Source organism: Tupaia chinensis, unplaced genomic scaffold (assembly GCF_000334495.1).
Source record: "Tupaia chinensis unplaced genomic scaffold, TupChi_1.0 Scaffold145367_1, whole genome shotgun sequence".
In the NCBI taxonomy this organism is placed as follows: Eukaryota; Metazoa; Chordata; class Mammalia; order Scandentia; family Tupaiidae; genus Tupaia; species Tupaia belangeri.
The window spans coordinates 386,580-405,982 of record NW_006205228.1 but is presented as its reverse complement, the minus strand read 5'-3'; the positions used below and the strand labels follow the sequence as shown (position 1 = coordinate 405,982).

General features: G+C 37.2%; 1 protein-coding gene across 1 annotated transcript in view; it reads left to right on the top strand.

Annotated features, from left to right (window-relative positions):
- The first annotated feature begins 8,761 nt into the window (after positions 1-8,761).
- Positions 8,762-19,403, top strand: part of COX16 (cytochrome c oxidase assembly factor COX16) — a 14,235-nt gene continuing 3,593 nt past the window's right edge. The window contains exons 1-2 of the mRNA XM_006167952.3: positions 8,762-8,999; positions 14,170-14,241. Of these exons, the coding sequence (XP_006168014.1) occupies positions 8,931-8,999; positions 14,170-14,241 (141 nt within the window). The 5' untranslated portion in view covers positions 8,762-8,930. The remainder of the gene's footprint in view (positions 9,000-14,169; positions 14,242-19,403) is intronic.

Genomic DNA, 19,403 nt, shown 5'->3' with positions numbered 1-19,403 from the left:
GATGATTATAGGGATTCTGTTGTACTTTAAAATTTTAAGTTTTCTTGGGAATTAAATAGCTTTTTTTTTTTTTTTGAGAGGTTTTTGCTATAGGGTAGGTGCACTCACCAGAAAGAGGGAGAGACAGACAGAAAGCAAGAAACCACCCCACAGGGGGATGGCCACACCACAATCCCTTCTCCTCCATTCTCCTCTCAGGATCTTAAGCATACACACATATGCACCCAGTTTGAGTTTAAGCCACCGGGTCTGGGACTCAAACCATGGTCGACTACAGAAGACTCCTGTGACATAGCCATTACACCAACTGCTGGTCCCAAGAGAACTAAATAGCTTTTAAAGACCAGTGTATTAGAGTTTTAGACAGGTATATTCAATTATATTCTTACCTCTGATTCTATAAGAAATTATTACTATAGAGGAAGTATCAGAATCCATTATAGGTTGTAGAAAAAATTTTATGTCCTTTATAGATTGAATCTAATATTCTACCATTTTATAGATTGTGTAGATAATGTTCCTACCATCTAAATAATTACATTCTTAAGTTTTGAAAATTGAATGGGGATTAGCAGGGTGTGATGTTTAAAAGCACTAGACTCCCACATGGTTGACCACAGTTCAAGTCCTGGATCTGATGGCTTGCTTTCTTGCTCTTGCTCATTCTCTCTGTCTCATTCTAGTCAAATTAAGAAATAAATAAATAAATAAATAAATAAATAAAGGAAATAATTTTTAAAAAAAAAGGAAAAGAAAATTGAATGAAGGTATTTTTGAGACCTTTACTTAAAAGGTTTATATTTATCATTCTGTTATATTATTCTAATAAGACATTCAGTTGTCTTTATTTTCTTTTCTTTCAAAGTTTGAACTTCTGTTCTATTGATTTAACATAGTTAATTGTACCATCTAGCTATGTGCAATGGAAAGAGGAAGTTACTGGAAAGAGGAAGTTAATGTTCCTTACTGAATTCTATTCCAGGAACTATAACCAAACCCTGATTGGCATACTGTTTGTTCTTACCTCACTCTTGAGATCTAGGTATTGTTATATAGAGAGACTAAAGATAAGAGAATAAATTACTTTCCTAAGATTACATAGGCAGTGATAATAGTATTTAGATTTAAGCTCAAGACTTAAGGTGCCAGTATCAGTATTTCCTCACTGGTGGTGGTTCTCAAAGTGAGGTATCTGGACAAAAGCATCAGTGTCCATCTGGGGAACTGGTTAGAAAAGCAAATTCTTGAGCTTAATCCCAGACTTGCTGGATCACAACTTCTGGGAGTGGCACTCAGCAATCTGTGTTTTAGTAATTCCCTCCAGATGACTCTGGTACACCCTGAAGTTTGAGATTCCGTGCTGTGTGCCAATAGTTGTCCCCTCTCCTCAGATTAGAATCACCTGGAGAGCTTGTAAAAAGCTGTTATGTCTAGACTATACCCCAGACCAATGAGAGGAATCTCTGTGGGTGGGATATAGGCAGCAGTAAAATAAAAAGTTTATCTGGTAATTCCAGTGTGCAGTCTCAGTTGAAAATATTCTGTGGCATTTAAGTCTAGACAGCTATTTTAAGTTATTAAATTATATACAGACTTAGCTCAAGAACTTCAAATAGGTCTCTTGAGAGCCCAGCTCCCTGAGATGTGGAGTAAGAAGCAGAATTCTTTCACTCACTGATTTATTAAGAACTGAGCAAGCTGTGATTACTGAGTGTTTTCAGTTTGTGCAGCTATTGAATGAGAACCATGTTATAGAAAGAACATTGTAAAAAGGAACCAGAGAGATTCTATGATGAATCTGTCTTAGAGATGAGAAGATAAAGGCTGAAGAGGTAAGCCAGCGTAACTGTGATCAGACTTAAGTTTTTGTTGAGGTGCCTTTTCCATTTCATATTTATGCCACTACATGAATACATACAAAACTATCATTTAAAAAAAAAATCTCTGTCCACTTCCATCTTTCTCTTTGAATAAAGACCAGAAGAAATGATTGATGCTGGAGAGTATACAAGCATCATGATTGGAAGGGAGAGTTCCCACAACACAGTCGGAGAAAGCTCTGGTATCAAATTCAAGCAGATACGTTCTTCTGAGATTAATTCCAGCAGTTCTAAACTAGAGGTGTGTGTTTTTTGATGGTGGACCTTGGTTTTTTTAATTTTTTTTTATCATGTACACAAGCAATTTTAAAAGAGTTAAATAATGTAAGGAATTGTAGATTGTCAAGTATGTGGGAAAGTGGAATTTGTGTAGCTGCAGGGAGAGCCAGTAAAGATTTCATTCTACTCAGTTTTAGTGGAAATTTATCTTTGGACAAGTGAGGGTTTTCCCTTCATTCAGCAAATAGCTAATGAGCACCTACTATGGGCTAGGTGCTGAAGATACAAAAATAAGATACAGTCACTCTCCGTTGGAATAGCTTAGTATCTGAGTAGAGGAATATTCATGGATGAGCTTTGATGTTAAAGTATTTTTCTCATATCTCCTAGAAGTAGAAAGTTGAGTTCTGAAGGTCTCTACCTCTCAACCATAACAGGTTTAGAATTGGTTGCTATCCTGGGAAAGCCTCCTTTGCTGTTCCTCTTTTAACTGCAAATCTTTTTGAGATCAGCACTCATATCCCAAAGGCAATTATGAACAAAAGGAAGACAGTATTTTAAGTATCCCGTCCTGATCAGAGCCAGATTCCTAACTGCCAGACTCTTGTATGATGTTGATATTTATATATAGACTCAAAAGTACTTGATCTGCTTACCTGATGCACTTGATGAAACTACAAAAGCCTGTATTATAAGAAAACATTGCTGCTTCTAAGGGAACGAGTTGTAACAAACCGTTTCTGAACATCTCACTGTTCTTTTTTCTTGCAGGGGGAAAAGGTAAAGGGAGAGGGCTGAAGTATGTCTTAAAATGCAAATCAATTATTAACAAAGAATAATTTACAAAAGAACTTGGTATTTGTCATAATCATTAAATTTATTGACGAGTCACAGGAAAATGGAATGATCCCTCTTCCTAGTTTGCAGATTTATAAATGGAGATACAGAATTGAATCCCATTTTAAAATGTGTTGCAATGCTGATTTGAATATGAGGTGTTTTATTATTATTATTATTATTATTATTATTGTTAGATATATGTACATCTTAACTTCCAGGCCATGTTATCTCTTTTAAAAAGATTATTTTCCTATGAGCCTTATTTTATTTCATTTCCTTTCTACTCTGATTCTGTCAGATTGTATCCTTGCTATAAACAGCAGTTTCGCAAACCAAATAGATGCCCTATAGCAACTTGGAAGATATGTACACATACAACTATGTTATCTAGGGAATTTTACACTACAGATTAAATATGTTAATGAGCCCATCAGAATCTCTGGTGATCTCTCTTAAACTTCGCTATTTGAAGCCAGATGCTGAAAAGGACATAATGGTGTGTCTGTGTTTAGTCAGTGTTGGCGTTCAATAAAAACATGTTGAATTTGTCATTGGATGTTTCCAGTCTTTTTTTTTTTTTTTTTTCCAAATTTATTTTGGGGACTTAAATATTTCATTTTCTGCCACCTTCTTAGATGAACACTTCTGACAGAATAGAAAGAGAAAAAAAATCTAAAAGACTAGTTTAAGGCTTAGTTTTGACATAGGAAATAAAGAACCAGGAGGATACTGTGTATTGCTAATAATTGATGATCAATTATTGAGCTCTGAATTTTCAGTCTTCCAGCCATTGTTCTAAGCTCTTTGCATGTATTCATTTAAGCTTCTCACTGATTCTAATTGCTGATGTTATCCCTAAGTGAGGCATAGATGCGTCCCAGTAATTTGCTCAAGTTACACAGCTATTAAGTGCCATTCTGATATATAAACCCAAGCAGTCTGGCTTCATAACCTGCATACATAACCACAACACTATACTGTCCGTTCTCCATGGTGCCAGGCACTGCACTGATCTGCCCTTTGCATAATTAATGTGAAATTCTCACAATGATGCATGGCAGTATCAATATTCCTATTTTCATAGATGAGGTAATTTAATGCTTAAAAAGCTAGTAACTTGCTCAAGATAGAAAGCTAGCTAGTGCCTGTACTGGGCATTTATGTTAAGAGTGAGAAGTCACTGCTTTTCTATCAATCTAGACAATTAAAGCTCTATAAAAAAATACTCGGTTTGACTCAACCACACTGCTGCAGCCTTCCATTATGGATAGTAAGAATTGACTGCACTAGGTTAAGTGCTCTATAGCAATAGCAGTTATGGTGCCGTTCTGTATTTATAGACAGTGTTTAAAGCAATGAACAACATTTACTATTTCCTTGTACCTCTCCATCTCCCAGAGCCCTGTAAAATAAATAGAAGGCAGAAATGGGTTTGTCCCACAGGATGAATAAGAACTTGTCAGAAATGAATATTGACCTTTAGCCTAAGTTGATTGATAGAAGAACAGTGACTTACTGTCTTACATAAATACCCAGTACTGGCATTGGCTAGCTTTCTATCTTGAGCAAGTTATAAACATATAACTTTGTACATAGCTGTCTTTGATGTGGAGATAAAGGGCAGTTTACGTTGGTCGTCATTGCTCCATTACACATTGTAAGCAAAGTTCAGGATCAGAGTCACATTGCTAGTCTTTAGTGTATATAGATCGACCTCTTTCTTCCTAATGGGCAGAGATGTCAGTTATCAGTTACATAAGAAACCACCACACGACCAGCAGGTGGCATAATGGTTACATTGCTAGACTCCAACGTAGGTGATGGCAGTTCAAGGGCTGGACACGGCAGCTTAAAACTCATGGCTGGGCACGTGTGCGTGTATGCTCCAAATCTCTAGAGGAGTAGGGATTGCAGCATGACCAACCCCCTGGGGGGTGATTTCTCCCTTTTTGTCTCTGGCAAGCACACATGCCCTATAGCAAAAATATCTCTCTCAAAAAAAAAAAAAAACTACAAAACTAAGTGGCTTAAAACAACAATAGTTAAATATATATATATAATATATATATATATATATATATATATATATTTAAGATTCTGTCAGTTGACTGAATTTCTTCTGGTTGCCATCATCTCAAGTCACTTGTACATCTACAGTCACCTGATGGATGGCTGAACAGCAGTGGGAAATCCAAGATGGTTTCTCACATGTCTGGCAATTAGTGCTGGCTATTGATTGGAGTTCTTTGGATCTTCTCCATATGGCCTCTTATCTTTTAGCAGATTAGTTAGGCTTCCTGTCAGCATTGGGGTGGAGGTCTTGGGAAGTATTCCAAGGACACAAAGTACCAATGTGACAGTATTTATCAGTCCTTTGCATTTGTCACATATGTTGATGTCTTATTGGCCAGAGCAAGTAAGGGCAAGCCTGGAGTCATTGTGGAAGGAGACTTCAACTCCACCTCTTCACAGGAGCAGTGCAAAGGCTTTGTGGTCACTTTTAATCCACTACAGAAAGAAATTGGACTTTAAACAGCAAAGGCCAAGGGTCAGCAAGCTTTTTCTTAGAGATAGTAAATATTTAGGGATGCAGGTCTAAGGTCTTTGCAGTTGCAGTGTAAAGACAACTATGGGGGTGGAGGGAGTGTAACTGTGTTTTTGTAAAACTCTATTTACAAAAACTAGTAGCCCTCCAGAATATAGTTTGAGAATCCTGGGCAAAGGCAAGTCAAGATTGACCTTTTTTATTAAAAAAAAATTTATTTAACTTTATTAAGTTTAATTTGGCCAGAGAGGGACAGAGTGAGAGAGAGAGAAAATAAGAAAGCAAGCTGCCAGATCCGGGACTGGAACCTTGGTAGGCCATGTGGGAATCCAGTGCCATTGACCACTACACCACCTACTGGCTCTGAGAGTGACCTTTGAGTGAAAACGAGAGGAGAAATTTCCCAAATGTTGAGTCCCAAATTCATGAACATTGGCATATTTCTTAGGAGTTACTTTTAAAAACAGGTCTTCCAAAGAAAGCCGAGAAAGACCAACAAAAATTTTCCAGGCATAATTTTGGAAATGTGTTGAGCAGTGACCATTGTCAGACTTCACTGGGCTGCTGTCATGGTCTGGACACCATTCACAATTCAAGGGTTCACATAAAAAAAAAATACTAGTTATATTGAATTCTTAAAGCTATTCAATTAAAATTATTTCCCTCATTTTAGAGATGAAAAAATAGAACTTTAAAGAGATGAAGCTATCATCCCTAGTTAATGTTAGGTTTTAAGAGACTCAAGATTTGGGACCAGCAGTTGATGTACTCGCTATGTGGCTGGACTCCCACGTAGTCGACTGTGGTTCGAGTCCCAGACCTGGTGACTCAAACTCATGCCGGGCATGTGTGTGTGCGTGCCCAAGATCCCAAAAGGAGAATGGAGGAGAAGAGATTGCGGCATGGCCATCCCCCCTGGGGGGTGATTTCTCGCTTTCTGTCTCTCTCTCCTCTCTCTCTGGTGAGTGCAAGTGCCCTATAGCAAAAACCTCTCAAAAAAAAAAAAAAAAAAGAAAGAAAGAAAAGAAAAAAGATTTGAAACTAGAACTGGAATTTTTTTTGTGCTGCTGCACATTATCCTTGCCTTTTGATTTAAGAAAGATAATACTGTGTAAAGAATAACTTATGGAAAATTATTTGGTAATAATCACAAAAAAAGTCTTTTCAGGTGCAGAGAGAAGAGTTAAGTATTGGTACTTTCCCATCTGTTTTAAGATATTGTGTATTAATAGGAAATTTGAAGTACAGTAAGCCAAAAGATCAGGAAATGATTGCCATTGAAAAGTTTGCTCCTTATCGTCCCCAGAAGAGGGCACACTGTGCCAGAGGACTAAGTGAATCTTAGTCCAAATCACCATAGGGTATAGTGAATCAATTCAAGCCACCATCCAGTTTCACTTGGACCCACTGCATTAGCTTTGTTACTGCATTCTTTGCTTTCCCCCTCTAACTTTTCTGCACAAACTATCTCAAAGAGATACTGAACTCAGTCATGTCTCTTCCATCCTTAAAAATTTCCTAGAGGTGGGACCAGCAGATGGCATAATGGTTATGGTGCTGGACTCCTACATAGTTGACTATGGTTCAAGTCTTGTTCCTGGTGGCTTAAAACACGCTGAGTGCATGTGCATGTGTTCCCAAGATCCTGAGAGGAGAATTGGAGGAGAAAGGATTGTGGCAAAGTCATCCCCCTGGGGGGTGATTTCTCGCTGTCTGTCTGTGTCTGTCTCTCGGTTGGTGGAGTGCATATGCCCTGTAGCAAAAAATATCTCAAAAAACAAACAAACAAAAAACCTAGAGGTTTCTTATTGTTCTTAGGATTCAATTCAAATTACCTAGGATAACTTATAAGGCATGGCATGATCCAATTACCACCTACTTCTCCAAACTAATTTCATTCCATGTTTACACTTTCTCTCTGATTCCTATCTTCGCTGGCCTTTCATTCACTCAGTAATGCCAGACTCCACCTGAGGGCCTTCCCACAAACTTTCAAGTGTGTATGTTTTCTTTTCCACTGATTTTCTGCCTAAATTTTCAACTTACTGTCATTTCCTCAGTGAAAGAAGCTTCTTTCTTTCAAGCATGTCTTTTCCCTCAGGAACACCTTGGACTTGGTTCCCCAGATACATCCTTCCTGCTGGATCTTAAAGGGCTACTGTGATAGAAGGAAAGATAATAAGGAATTAAACCAGGAACATTTATTTCAGTGTCAACAGAGAGACGGGGACAGAAGGAATGATGTCACAGATTGCACGGGAATTCTTACTCTAGGAGAGGCTTTCTCTGCTTCTTTCTGGCAAAAGGCACACACGGTGGCTGTTTCCTAACCTATCATGGTACTTTAGAAATAATGATAGTGAGAGGCTAGCAAGTGGTGGTGGTTAAGGGTGCTGGACTTCCATATGTTCCACCGTGGTTCAAGTCCTGGACCTGGTGACTCTCTCTTTCTCTCTGTCCCTCTCTGATCACATTAAAATAAATAAATAAGTCTTTAAAAAAAAAATACACTGGGGTGGGGGGGGGCAACAGGTGGCCTAGTGGTTAAGGCACTGGACTCCCACATAGCTGACTGCCCTTTGAGTCCCAGATCCAGAGGGTTGAAACTCAGGCTCTGGGTGCCTGCTCAAAATCCAGAGAGGAGAATGGAAGAGAAAGGTTTGCAGCGTAGCTATGCCCGGGGGTGAGGGTAGGAGGGTGAGGGTGTGTGTGTGGGGGGCGATTTCTCATTTTCTATCATTCTCTTTCTCTTGCAAGTGCACATGCCTTATAGCAAAAACCTCTAAAAAAAGGAAGAAGAAAGAGCGACGTTAGTGTGCTCTTTCTTAGATCGCTTTTCGTCTCTTACGTTCCCAGAAGCTTCAAAAGGTGGGCTGTCTGGTTGTTGAAACAGTGGACAAATGGCATTTAAGTAACAAGATTTCAGGCTGTCTCTCAGTAAAAACCCTTAACATTAAAGGGTAAGTAATAACAGCCAAGACTACACTGATGACATTCAACCCAACTTTCTAGCTATTTAAGACTTTATTAAGCTGGTAAATTCCCTTATCCCACAAATAGGCACCAAAAAAATACAATATTAGCTTCAAAATACCTTTTGTTTCTTATCGAGTGGCTATCTGCCAGGAGATGTTCTTTAAAGATGCTAATCAAGACCTAACATACCATGCATAGCAGTTTACATACCGACACCACGCCAGCATTCCGGAACCAAAACGTTGATGCCCCAATTTCTAGAGGGACGGTCCAGTGTGTTACTACGAATCGATTACTTTTGCCTAGCGGAAGCCAATCTGGAGAGTACCACGCACCTAACAGCCAAATTAAAGCAGTGAGTCAAGGACATCCTTTACTAGGTTACTAGGCGAGAGCTTGGTCCTTTGAGATATGGGAGGGCGCTCAGGACCTGTCTAGAGAGACATCTGAGAGGGTCGGAGAATTCGATTATGTTTGCACCCTCGACGATGCGTGTCTTGCGCAAAAATAAGACCCTTCGTTACGGAGTTCCCATGTTGGTAAGTGGAGCGTGGAGAAAGTGTGGGACTGGGATTCCGGAAGGGGTAGGATCTTGTAAACGGGACCGAGACTGCGGGAAATCAGTGCGATTTGCGGAATCTTGGGTTCCTGTTTTCCTTTTGGCGGTAAAATATCAAATGCATGAGACCACAATTATGTTAGGCATGGGCTGATTAGTCACTAGTCCTTCTAGATGTCTGATTTAAGGGGAACGTGTGGGCGATCTTAGTTTTCATGGCTCTGAAGTAAGACCAGATGCCAGTTACAGTTTCCAGCCTCTGCCAGCTTGTGAGCATGGCATCCGTCCCATCGTCAACTGCGATAGATTTTACAATTCCAGTTTCACAATTGAGTGAACCAAAGCTCAGAGAATTATATCAGAACCAGAATTTAAGCCACGACTGCATGATTATTAAGCTTGCTGCCTCCCACCCCTTCCTGCTCCGCTACTTTTCGAAGGTACTCCGAATCCTTGGGACTAGGTATATTTAGCTGCTCGATTTCTGGTACCTCCCCTTTTCACCTTCCTGGCTTGTAAATTGGCTAAATGCTTCTATGGTTGTTGGGATGAACTAAATGAGACTTTGTCTGTGAAGTGTTTAGCAGGGTGCATGCCACATTGTAGCAGTCCCTGAGCACTTTATTTTTCTAAAGTGTTTTGAAAACAGCTTTGGTATTTAAATGATTGTGTCCAATTCTACAGAGTCACCCAAAGATGTTATGGGGATGCAGGTTGAGACTGACATAAGACCAGCCAGAGTTGGAATCCAGACAACTCCTTTTACTTGCTGTTTGATCATGTGCAAGTAATTTTGCTGCAGGAAGCCTTGATGTCATATTAAATGAAGTTGAGTAAAGCATATGAACCAAAAAAAAAAAAATCTGCCCTACAAAAAAAGTTTTTAAATTTAACTTTATTTATTTACTTATTTAAATTTGACCAGAGAGGGACAGAGAGAGAGAAAGTGAGAAAGCAGGCCACCAGGTCTGGGATTGACCCGGGTTCAGCCATATTGGGAGTCTTAACTCCCTTAACCACCATGCCACCTGCTGGCCCCAAAATCTGCTTTCTTTTAAATACAGACTTATTTATTAGTTTGGTATGGATACTGGCACAAATTGCCAACTTTGCATTTAAGCAGAACGAAAAGAAATGGTCTTTGAAAGGTAATGGATTTTTTATTCACCTTTGAAATGAAAATTTTCCTTTCATATTTAAGAAACCCCATATTATATATATTTTAAAGAGTTTGAAGATAACTGCTTATAAGATAGTGTAGTAATTATATTTGCACAGATGGCAGGCCATGTATAAAAACCAGCCTCAGTAGATTCCTCTACCCCAAAATGAAGGGTCATTCAAGTGCGGGCTCCAACTTGAAGTCACCAGCATGTCCCAGTGGAAGCCAGTTTAATTTGTTTCTTAACTTTCAAAATGATCAAAGCCGAGGTCTTAAAACCACTATGTATTAAATTACCATTAGAAGGTGTTCTTCCTTCATTTTAGTTCATAGACTAGAAGGTAACACAATAGCCGTCTTCCTAAGTATGTTTATCTGGACTGCTCTTTATGTCTATACCTGACCTAGAAGATCATGTTTTTGAATATGAAACCTAGACACATAATTTCATAGAGGAAAAGCTGGATTTAGTACTCTAAAACTAAACACTACTGAAAATAACTCAGAAGATACAGCCTCTTCATCATGTATCAATCAGATATATCATAATTACTATACTATATTTATTTTTGATATTTTTCTCTTTTGGGTAAAAATGCTTCATAGAAATCTTTATTCAACAATCTACAAGTAATACATTCCTTCTCTTCTAAACCATTTGCAAAAAGAAAATAAATTTGTTTCAACTTCCACATTACTTTTTTTTGGCTAGAGAGTACATATGCTTGCCAGAGAGAAAGGGAGAGGAACAAGCACCTTCCCCCCACCATGGGGAATGGTCACACTGTAATCCCTGCTCCTCCATCTCTCCCTCCTTTCAAGATTTGGGCATACACACACATGCACCTGGTGTGTTTCTTAAGCCACTGGGTCCAGGAAGTGAACTTTGTGCTCAGCCCTGTGGGATCTGGCTGCCTTAACTACCAAGCCATAGAGCCAACTCCCACACTGTCTGTTTAACGTCAGTATTTACTTTTCTCGTCTGACCAGTGACCAACTGTTTTCTGCACACTAAAAAATTCAGTCATTTAAATTATTCAATTCCATCTTTTTTTTTTTAGTATACTCTCAATTATGCAGACATCACCACATTTTAATTTTAGAACATTTTCATCACTTCAGAAGAAACACCATAATCATTAGTAATCACTACCCATTTTCCTCTTCTATCCTTCCCTAGGCAAGCACTAATCTGTCTATAGCTTTGCTTCTTCTGGACATTTTATATTAATAGAATTAATAGAATACAGTAGAATAATTCATAGAAGCCAGTCTTTTGTGACTGATTTCTTTCACTTCAAAAAATGATTTTAAGTCAATTCATGTTGTATCACATATTAAAACTTGATTCCTTTTTAAGGCTGTATAATATTCCATTGTTTGGGTAGACGACATTTTGTTTATCCATTATCCATTGATGGACATTTGAGTTGTTTCCACTTTTGGCTATTATAAATAGTGCAGCTATGAACATTCAAGCAAAAGTGTTTGTGTGGAAGTGTGTTTTCATTTCTCTTGGGTATATATGTAGGAGTAAAATTGTTTTTTAAGAAACTATCAAACTATTTTCCAAAATGGCTGGAAAACATCCCTTCAGCCACGTATGAATTTTCCCATTTTTCCACATCCTTGCCAACACTTGTTATTCCTCTTTTTTGTAATTAACGCTTTCTAGTGGTTGTAAAGTGGTATCATTGTCATTTTGATTTGTATTTCCCTAATGACTAATGATATTGAACATCTTTTCAAGTATTAATCATCTGTATATCTTTTTTGGAGAAATGTCTAACTCTTTTCCCTCTTTATTTTAGACATACACCACCATATGCTGTAGGCATATACCACCATGCCTGACTTTTTAGCACACACTAATGTTACGGGATGTTTGTCCATTTTTTAACTGGTCTATTTTTTCTTTTATTGAACAGAGATTTCCTTAAACACTTGGAACAAATAACTATTACAGCCTTTGTTAAGAGGTTCTGTGTGGTTGTTTGGGCATACCTTCAACATTCAGCCATGCAATTTACAACTCTTCCTTAAGCCTTCACTTATTGCTTGCTTAGAGCTCCAGTGTTAGCTATAGGTGAGAATCTAGGGCGTTCTCAGGTCTTTCTTGAGCATATACACCACTCTGGAGGCCCATATACACAATTCTATCCTTATGGAGAACTTCTAAATTCTTATTAATATGTTCGAGCTTTTCAAAGTCCTCTGTGGACATCTTAGTCTTCATGTTTGAAGTTTGTAGGGAGCAGCCTAAATCTGAAGCAAACGTGGTAACCTTTAGATACATGCAGAAACCCAGTTCCATGGGCAGTTATGTGCAACCAATGAATACCATTAACATGTGAATATGCTAGCTACTTCTGTGTTTCCAAAACTACAAGGCAGTATCAGTGAAAGGAAGCCACATGTGTTAATCAGACTGACAGATTATAGATGCTGTTGGGTCACCCGAAAAGTCTTGACATTTTTCTCGTAAAAATGTGTTGTGACTTTTCCGACAACCCAATGTTTAATTCCATGGAACTGTGACATCATCTAGAGACTTGGTGTTGGTTGAGAACAGGTAGAAGAGGTGTAAAGACTGAACCTTTGGGGGTTTTCCAACATTTGAGATATGTAGTCATTTGACTAAAAAGGGGGTGAGAGTAGGTAGGGGAAACAGATGTGTTTTTTCATTGAAAATAGAAGACAAAAGCTACTTTACTTAAACAAAGAATTCTTATGTATTGTCATTGCAGATATTGGCTGCATATATATAACAGATCTTTCTCCTGATTTATTCTCTTTTTATTTTACATTGTTTTTATTTCATTTATTCATCTGGACAAAAGTTCCAGATTTTTATTTGATCAAATTGACTGAACTTTGTAATTCATGGCCTCAAGGGTTTGTTGGTATTCCCAGTTTCAAAATTACAAAACTTTGTAACTTGTTTATTTTTTATATTTAGCTCTAGTCTGTGATACGTTTTTAAAAAGTAAAGTAGAGATAAGACCTTTTTAATCAAATAGCTAGACTTACAGCTTTAGACTGAGGGATTTAAAGCCAATTACATTTTTAGAGGAGATGATAAAACAGCAATGACAATTTAGGGGATATGTTAAGGTTTACCACATGCTGAGAAGTGTGGCATATTTCATGAGGTTTCTTTAGCATTTATTATGAAAATGAGGGATAATGGTTTCCAGTTGGCTTATTTTGCAGAATCATAAAATTGAAAGAATTCTGATCTTGAAGAAATGAAGCCAGAGTTTTGTTCCTGGATTTACCCTGTATAATCATAATGTTAAAGGAAGAATGTTAAACAAATTTCTTTGCATTACTTGGGCAAAGATTAACAAATCAGGTAGCACTCAGAACCGGAAGAGGTTCAGAACTCTGGTCTACTACTGAGTTGTCAGAGAAGTCATGATGTATTTTTCTGTGTTCTTGTATGCAAAAATGCATCGTGAGTTTTCCAATGACCCAATATTTATAGACAGAACAAGGAGATAAAATACAAATACAGCTTGATTAGTTACAACTTGGCATTTACTTCATTTGTACATGGTCAAATGTGCAGTTGGCTGATTTTGGTTTATTTATCTGTGAAGTTGGGTTGCATAGGAATTTAAGAGACAGCCTTAGGCCAAATACAGTTTATCAATGAGCAGGTCACTATGTTGGCTATGCTTTTACTTCCTTTTTTGGTAAATAGTTTTTATTTTGTTTTGTTTTGTTTTTTCCTTAGCTGGTAGGTCTGTGGTAAAGATCAAATAATAATATGTTTGTCATGATGCCATTTAAACCATAACGTCAAGTACAGCTACCGAGTGCTGACTTTGTTACCTGATTATGAGACAGTTTACATTGCATCTACTCGCCAGGAAAAATAATCTGTAGGCTTTTGCTTAGTCTTTCTCTGTTGTTCAGGTAAGTAATCTATAAATAGGCTGGATTCTCTTCTATTTTGTTTAAGTATTTCTTTTCTTTGTTTCAGTTGCTGATTATTGGAGGTTCTTTTGGTCTTCGTGAGTTCTCACAAATCCGATATGATGCTGTGAAGATTAAGGTAAGAGTTATTGTGTCTGTGTATGAATATTCTGGTTGATAAGTGTACACTTGGGATACTAAGTAGTCTGAGTTTTTTTGCTTTTCAAAGCTAATATCTTTATGCCCTTTCTTATTTTTTGAAGTTACATTAATGACCACATGGGAGGGATTTGTGAAATATAAAGTATTTAGTAATCTTTCTCCTTATTCATTAGAAAATTTGTAATATTATTAGCTTCCTCCTACAAAATACACTCTATAGTTGGTTTTAGGATGTAGGAGGGACTAAAGTGCATAGATCAACAAGTTCACCTCATTTTATTTTTCCAGTTATAAATGAGTTATTTCCATAATACCAGTAATTTTATAAATTCTATTGTATTTATCTTTAGTAACTACCAATTACTAACTAATTTATACCAAATGCATATCACTTTTATACCATCAAAAAGTTGAAAGATCATTAAGTCTAACCCTTTTAAGTTAGGGACTATCTGTATGTAGTTTCTATGGAGGAATAGAACGGTTTGTCAACTGAACAATTTAAACTAGCCAGTTTTCAGTTAACTAACAGTTTTAAGTTTATCTGTGTTAAAAAGGTTTCAGTTAGCATCCAGTTAGTTTATCAAGGAATTTTTTTTTCCTCTTTCCTTTTGAGATGAAAATTACAATAAATTGACTTTTGGAAGTGGGAGAATATGTATGTATTTTTAAAATAATTGAGTATTTACCATATGCTAGTTATTTTATATCAAGAAATTTGTTCTTACAAAGCTTATAGCATAATCAAGAGTAGAAGACATCTAATATATAAAAATGTACCCAAATATAAAGTATAGCAATGACATCAAATACTGTGTTAGAATTCTGTTTAAAGCATTACTAAAATTTCAAGGAGAGATATCCAGTGGAAACTTGAGAAGGGGGAATCAGAAAGTTTGCTAAAGGTATTAAGACTTGAATTAAACTAAGAATTAGTAGGATTTGGCTAAGTGGTAGAGGTGATTGATATTTTATAAGGTAGAAGGAATAGTGAGCATATGGTCAGATTTTATTTTAGAGCTATCTGTCTGATAATTGAGTATTGAATGGATAAGAAAAGGAAGAGATTGTTTAGATTGAAAGTAAAGAGAGCTGTTAAAATTCTCACAGTAGAATAGATGAACAATAATGGAACCTGAAATAAAACATTTGCGATGGGGCTAGTAGATGGTATAGTGCTTAGGTTGCTGGACTCCCACATGGCTGACCACAGTTCGAGTCCAGGACCTGATGACTTGAAAGTCAGGTCAGGTGCATATCCATGCATGCCCAAGATACTGGGAGGAGAATAGGGGAGAAGGGATTGTGGTGTAGTCCTCCCCCTCACCAGAGGGTAATTGCACACTTTTCTCCACTGTCTCTGTCTCTCTCTCTCTCCCTGGCAAACATGTGCCCTAAGGCAAAAACCTCTAAAAAAAAATAAATAAATAGCAATGACAATAAGGAGAAATTTATGGGTCCCACAGAATTTTTAGCAGCAAATTGATATGACTGGTGTGATATAGGTAATGTAAAAATATTAGTAAGTCTAGGATGGCTTGAGTTTTTAATTTTGAGGACTGAGTAAATGGAGGTGCTAATCACTCAGTAAAGGAGAGAGAATAAGGGAGGTTGAACTGACATGAGAGGTCTAGAAGATGGAGTCAAAGGAAAGAAAATAAGGTAAGGTAAAATCAAGAAAATGAGATTGATTGAAGTTGAGAGGACAAGGTCAGTTGAAGTCAAGAGAATAAGGCTACATGGTAGGCATGTGTGTGTGCCCCAAATCCTGATGGGATGGACAAATGGAGTAAGACAAATTGTGACCAACCTCTCTTTCTTTCTTTCTGTCTCTCTCCGTTGAGGTACGAAGGATCAGAGGACGAGGCTTACTGAGATTGAGAGGTGGAGTTTGGTTGATGTTCTGAGGTCAAACTCATTTGAAGTTAAGAGTCAGTGTTTGGGTGATATTGAGTTCAAACAAGATAGAAGGATGGGGTAGGCTAATGTTGAGAAGAGTTGAGAGGATGGATGTGCTCCTTAATGATTGAGAGCATAAGATTTACTAGGTTAGGTTGAGAGCAGTTTTAAGGTTTGAGAGGGTGCAGTCAAGGTGAGTTCATAGGGGCACAGTTGGTGAGGTCAAGGGAGATTGAGACTGGGGTCTAGAGGACAAATTCTGTTGAGAAGTTTAGAGAAGGGTAGAGAGCAAAACAGTATTGATTCAGGGTGATCAGCAATTATAGTTTGTCTGGAACTGTCCTGATTTTAGTATGGTAAATTCAGCATTCCAGGACACAGAAATCATTGATGGGTATGGAAGTCTGAGAGGAAAGGACAGGGCCCATAAGGTGGCCTAATAAGAGCCGAAAGCAACAGCTTTCAGTTCTCAGTGTGAAATAAATGTTAGTTAGCCATCCTAGTAGCTGTGTCTGGGTTGTTGTTTTCTCCCCCTTGTGGTTGATGATGTTAACCCTCAAGCTGTAATTGTGGATTATCCATTGTTGTATCACAGCAAATGATGCGATTTAAGTATATTGCATTTGTGAGCAATAACAGTCTTTGACTTTGCCTATCAGTTGAGTTTTTTAACAAGGTAATGCTAGTTTAATTTTTAACATTTTAAATGATCAAGACTCTGTTAGCTGAGATTCAGATAATGCAAATGAGAATAATTATAATTCAAATGTTAATAAGATCCAGACATCACTAAAAGAAGCTAAAAACTGTTCTTTTAATGACAGATGGAAGCACACATAAAACTGGGATTAAGGTGTTAAATAACCAAAACATAGTATATCACACACTATTCAAAACAAATTGAGCATGGTGCAGATAGGGATGTGAAAATATGTATGAAGACTGAATTTCATAGGGCAAGGAAAAGACACACAAGTGCTCATAAATCAATCATAAGGTTACTTATCTTTCTTAAAAAATCCTCCAATACTCAGTCTGAAATAGCAGCTGCAGAGTTAGCTTTGGTATACCATACTAACCAGAACATGCATTATTCTATTATTTCCTTTATTGAGCTGTGAAACTGAGTAAAGTTATGTTTTTCTGATGAGAACTTGGAATTAAAACATCCTGTGGGTGAAATCTAAAGGAGGAAATTCTGATACCAGGTCTGTTGATCTCTACAGTATACAGCTGTTCTGTTAACTCTTCAAGGATCGTGCTTTGTATAGTCTATCAAGTAATTATTTGAATTGTGTCCACAAGAAATGTTCACCTTATCTTAGGTACTCTGATTTGGGGGAAAAAAAGAAGATTTAATGCTAAGTAAAGTAAGCTGAACTCTGAAAGACACACACTATATCTCCCCACTCAATATATACCAAACATCTACTCTTTATGGCATAATTTGAAAGATCTGAAGATAAGATTTTTTAAAGAATTATTCATTTAATTTTATTTATTATCACAACTTTTTAGTTTGACTAGAGAGAGACAGAGAGAACAAGAGAAGGAAAGTGAAAAAGCAAGCCGCCAGGTCTGGGACTTGGACTACAATTGCCAATGTGGGAGTACAGCACCTTAAACACTATGCCACCTGCCAGCCCTGAAGATATGTAAGGAAGGAGAGTGGATGGTAGAAGGTGGGTAAGAGGAGCAAAGGGAAGAAACACTTAACAGATATGAGAAAGTAAACTTCTCTTTTGAAAATGATATATATTGGTTTGACTGTTACGTTCTGCATGCGTACTTTTCTTTTTTTTAAGAGATTTTTGCATTAGGGCATGTGTGCTTGCTGGAGAGAGAGAGAGACAGAGACAGTGAGAGGGACAGTGAAAAATCACCTCCAAGGTGGGGATGGCCACACCACACTCTGCGTTCTCCTCCTGGGACCTTGGGCATATGTGCACACATGTGCAGTGTTATTTTCAGTCCACCTGTTTTGGGCATGTAGGAGTCCAACAGCACCATCTGCTGGCCCTTGCATGCTTTGAACATCCATATTGTGCATTGGGGAGATGTTCAGTGATGGAACGTAAATTTAAAAGAGGAATTTCAAATTGTCTTCTTTGAAGTTTTGTTTGTTTTAGTTTTTGCTATAAGGCACATGCACTCACCAGCTAGATGTGCCAGAGAGAAAGAAAAAGTGAAAAATCACGTCCAGAGAGCATGGCCATGCCACAACTGCTTCTCTTCCACTCTCCTCTTGGGATTTAGAGCATGCATGCATAGGTGCATGATGTATTTTTCAAGCTGCCAGGTCCAGGACTCAAACCATGGAGTCAGCCATTTGAGATCCAGCCGCCTTAACCTTCATGCCACCTGTTGGCCCCAGATTTCTTTGAATATTTTAATGAAACCACACAAAACATAAAACAATTTGTTGATATCTTCAAAATGTTGCTTTTGCCAAATTTTCTCTGCTTTTTATGGACTCCAATCAGATGTGTGTTAGAAATAGAATAGAAATGTCTAACATTTCTATTTTTTTAATGCTTTGTTTATTCCTCCTTTTTTCTTTCTGGACTTGAATTAATATATTTTGTATTTCTTCTTCTAGTTACTAAACCTGTCTTTTGCTATATTCAATCTCTTTTTAAAGTCATTCTTTGGTTTTGTGATTTTGGTTTATTTTTTATTTCTGAAATGTACATTTCTTTTTTTAATTTTTATTTTTATTATCATCATAATCCTCTTTATATTACATTGGATTACATATAACTTTACATTGACTTCCATTGCTTTTTCAAAAGGGAATGCCATGCATGTCAGTCAATACAGAGACATTAATCTCCCCGCTTTATCATTCAATGTCTTTTCTGTTTTTCCCAATAATTATTATTATTATTATTATATTTTAAAACAGTCAATCACTATTTCTCATTTTGCTTGTTAAAAGACTTTACCCATCATGAAATACCTCTTAGACCAGTCCAGTTGAGAATACTATACACGTCATTATCAACAGATAATAAACCATATCTGTTTCTCACTAACATCCTACCTCTCTATTGTTCACTTGCTATCTTTCTCTATCCTCTTCTCTCTTTTTTTTTATAGTTTATTTTTTATTATAATTTTTTTTCCCATCACAACACACAAATGAATTTTCCATCCAAAATACACTGTGCATTGGCTCAATCAAGCACATCAACATATATGTTCTCAGCAAATAATTTCCCAATTCTTGTGTCCTGCATA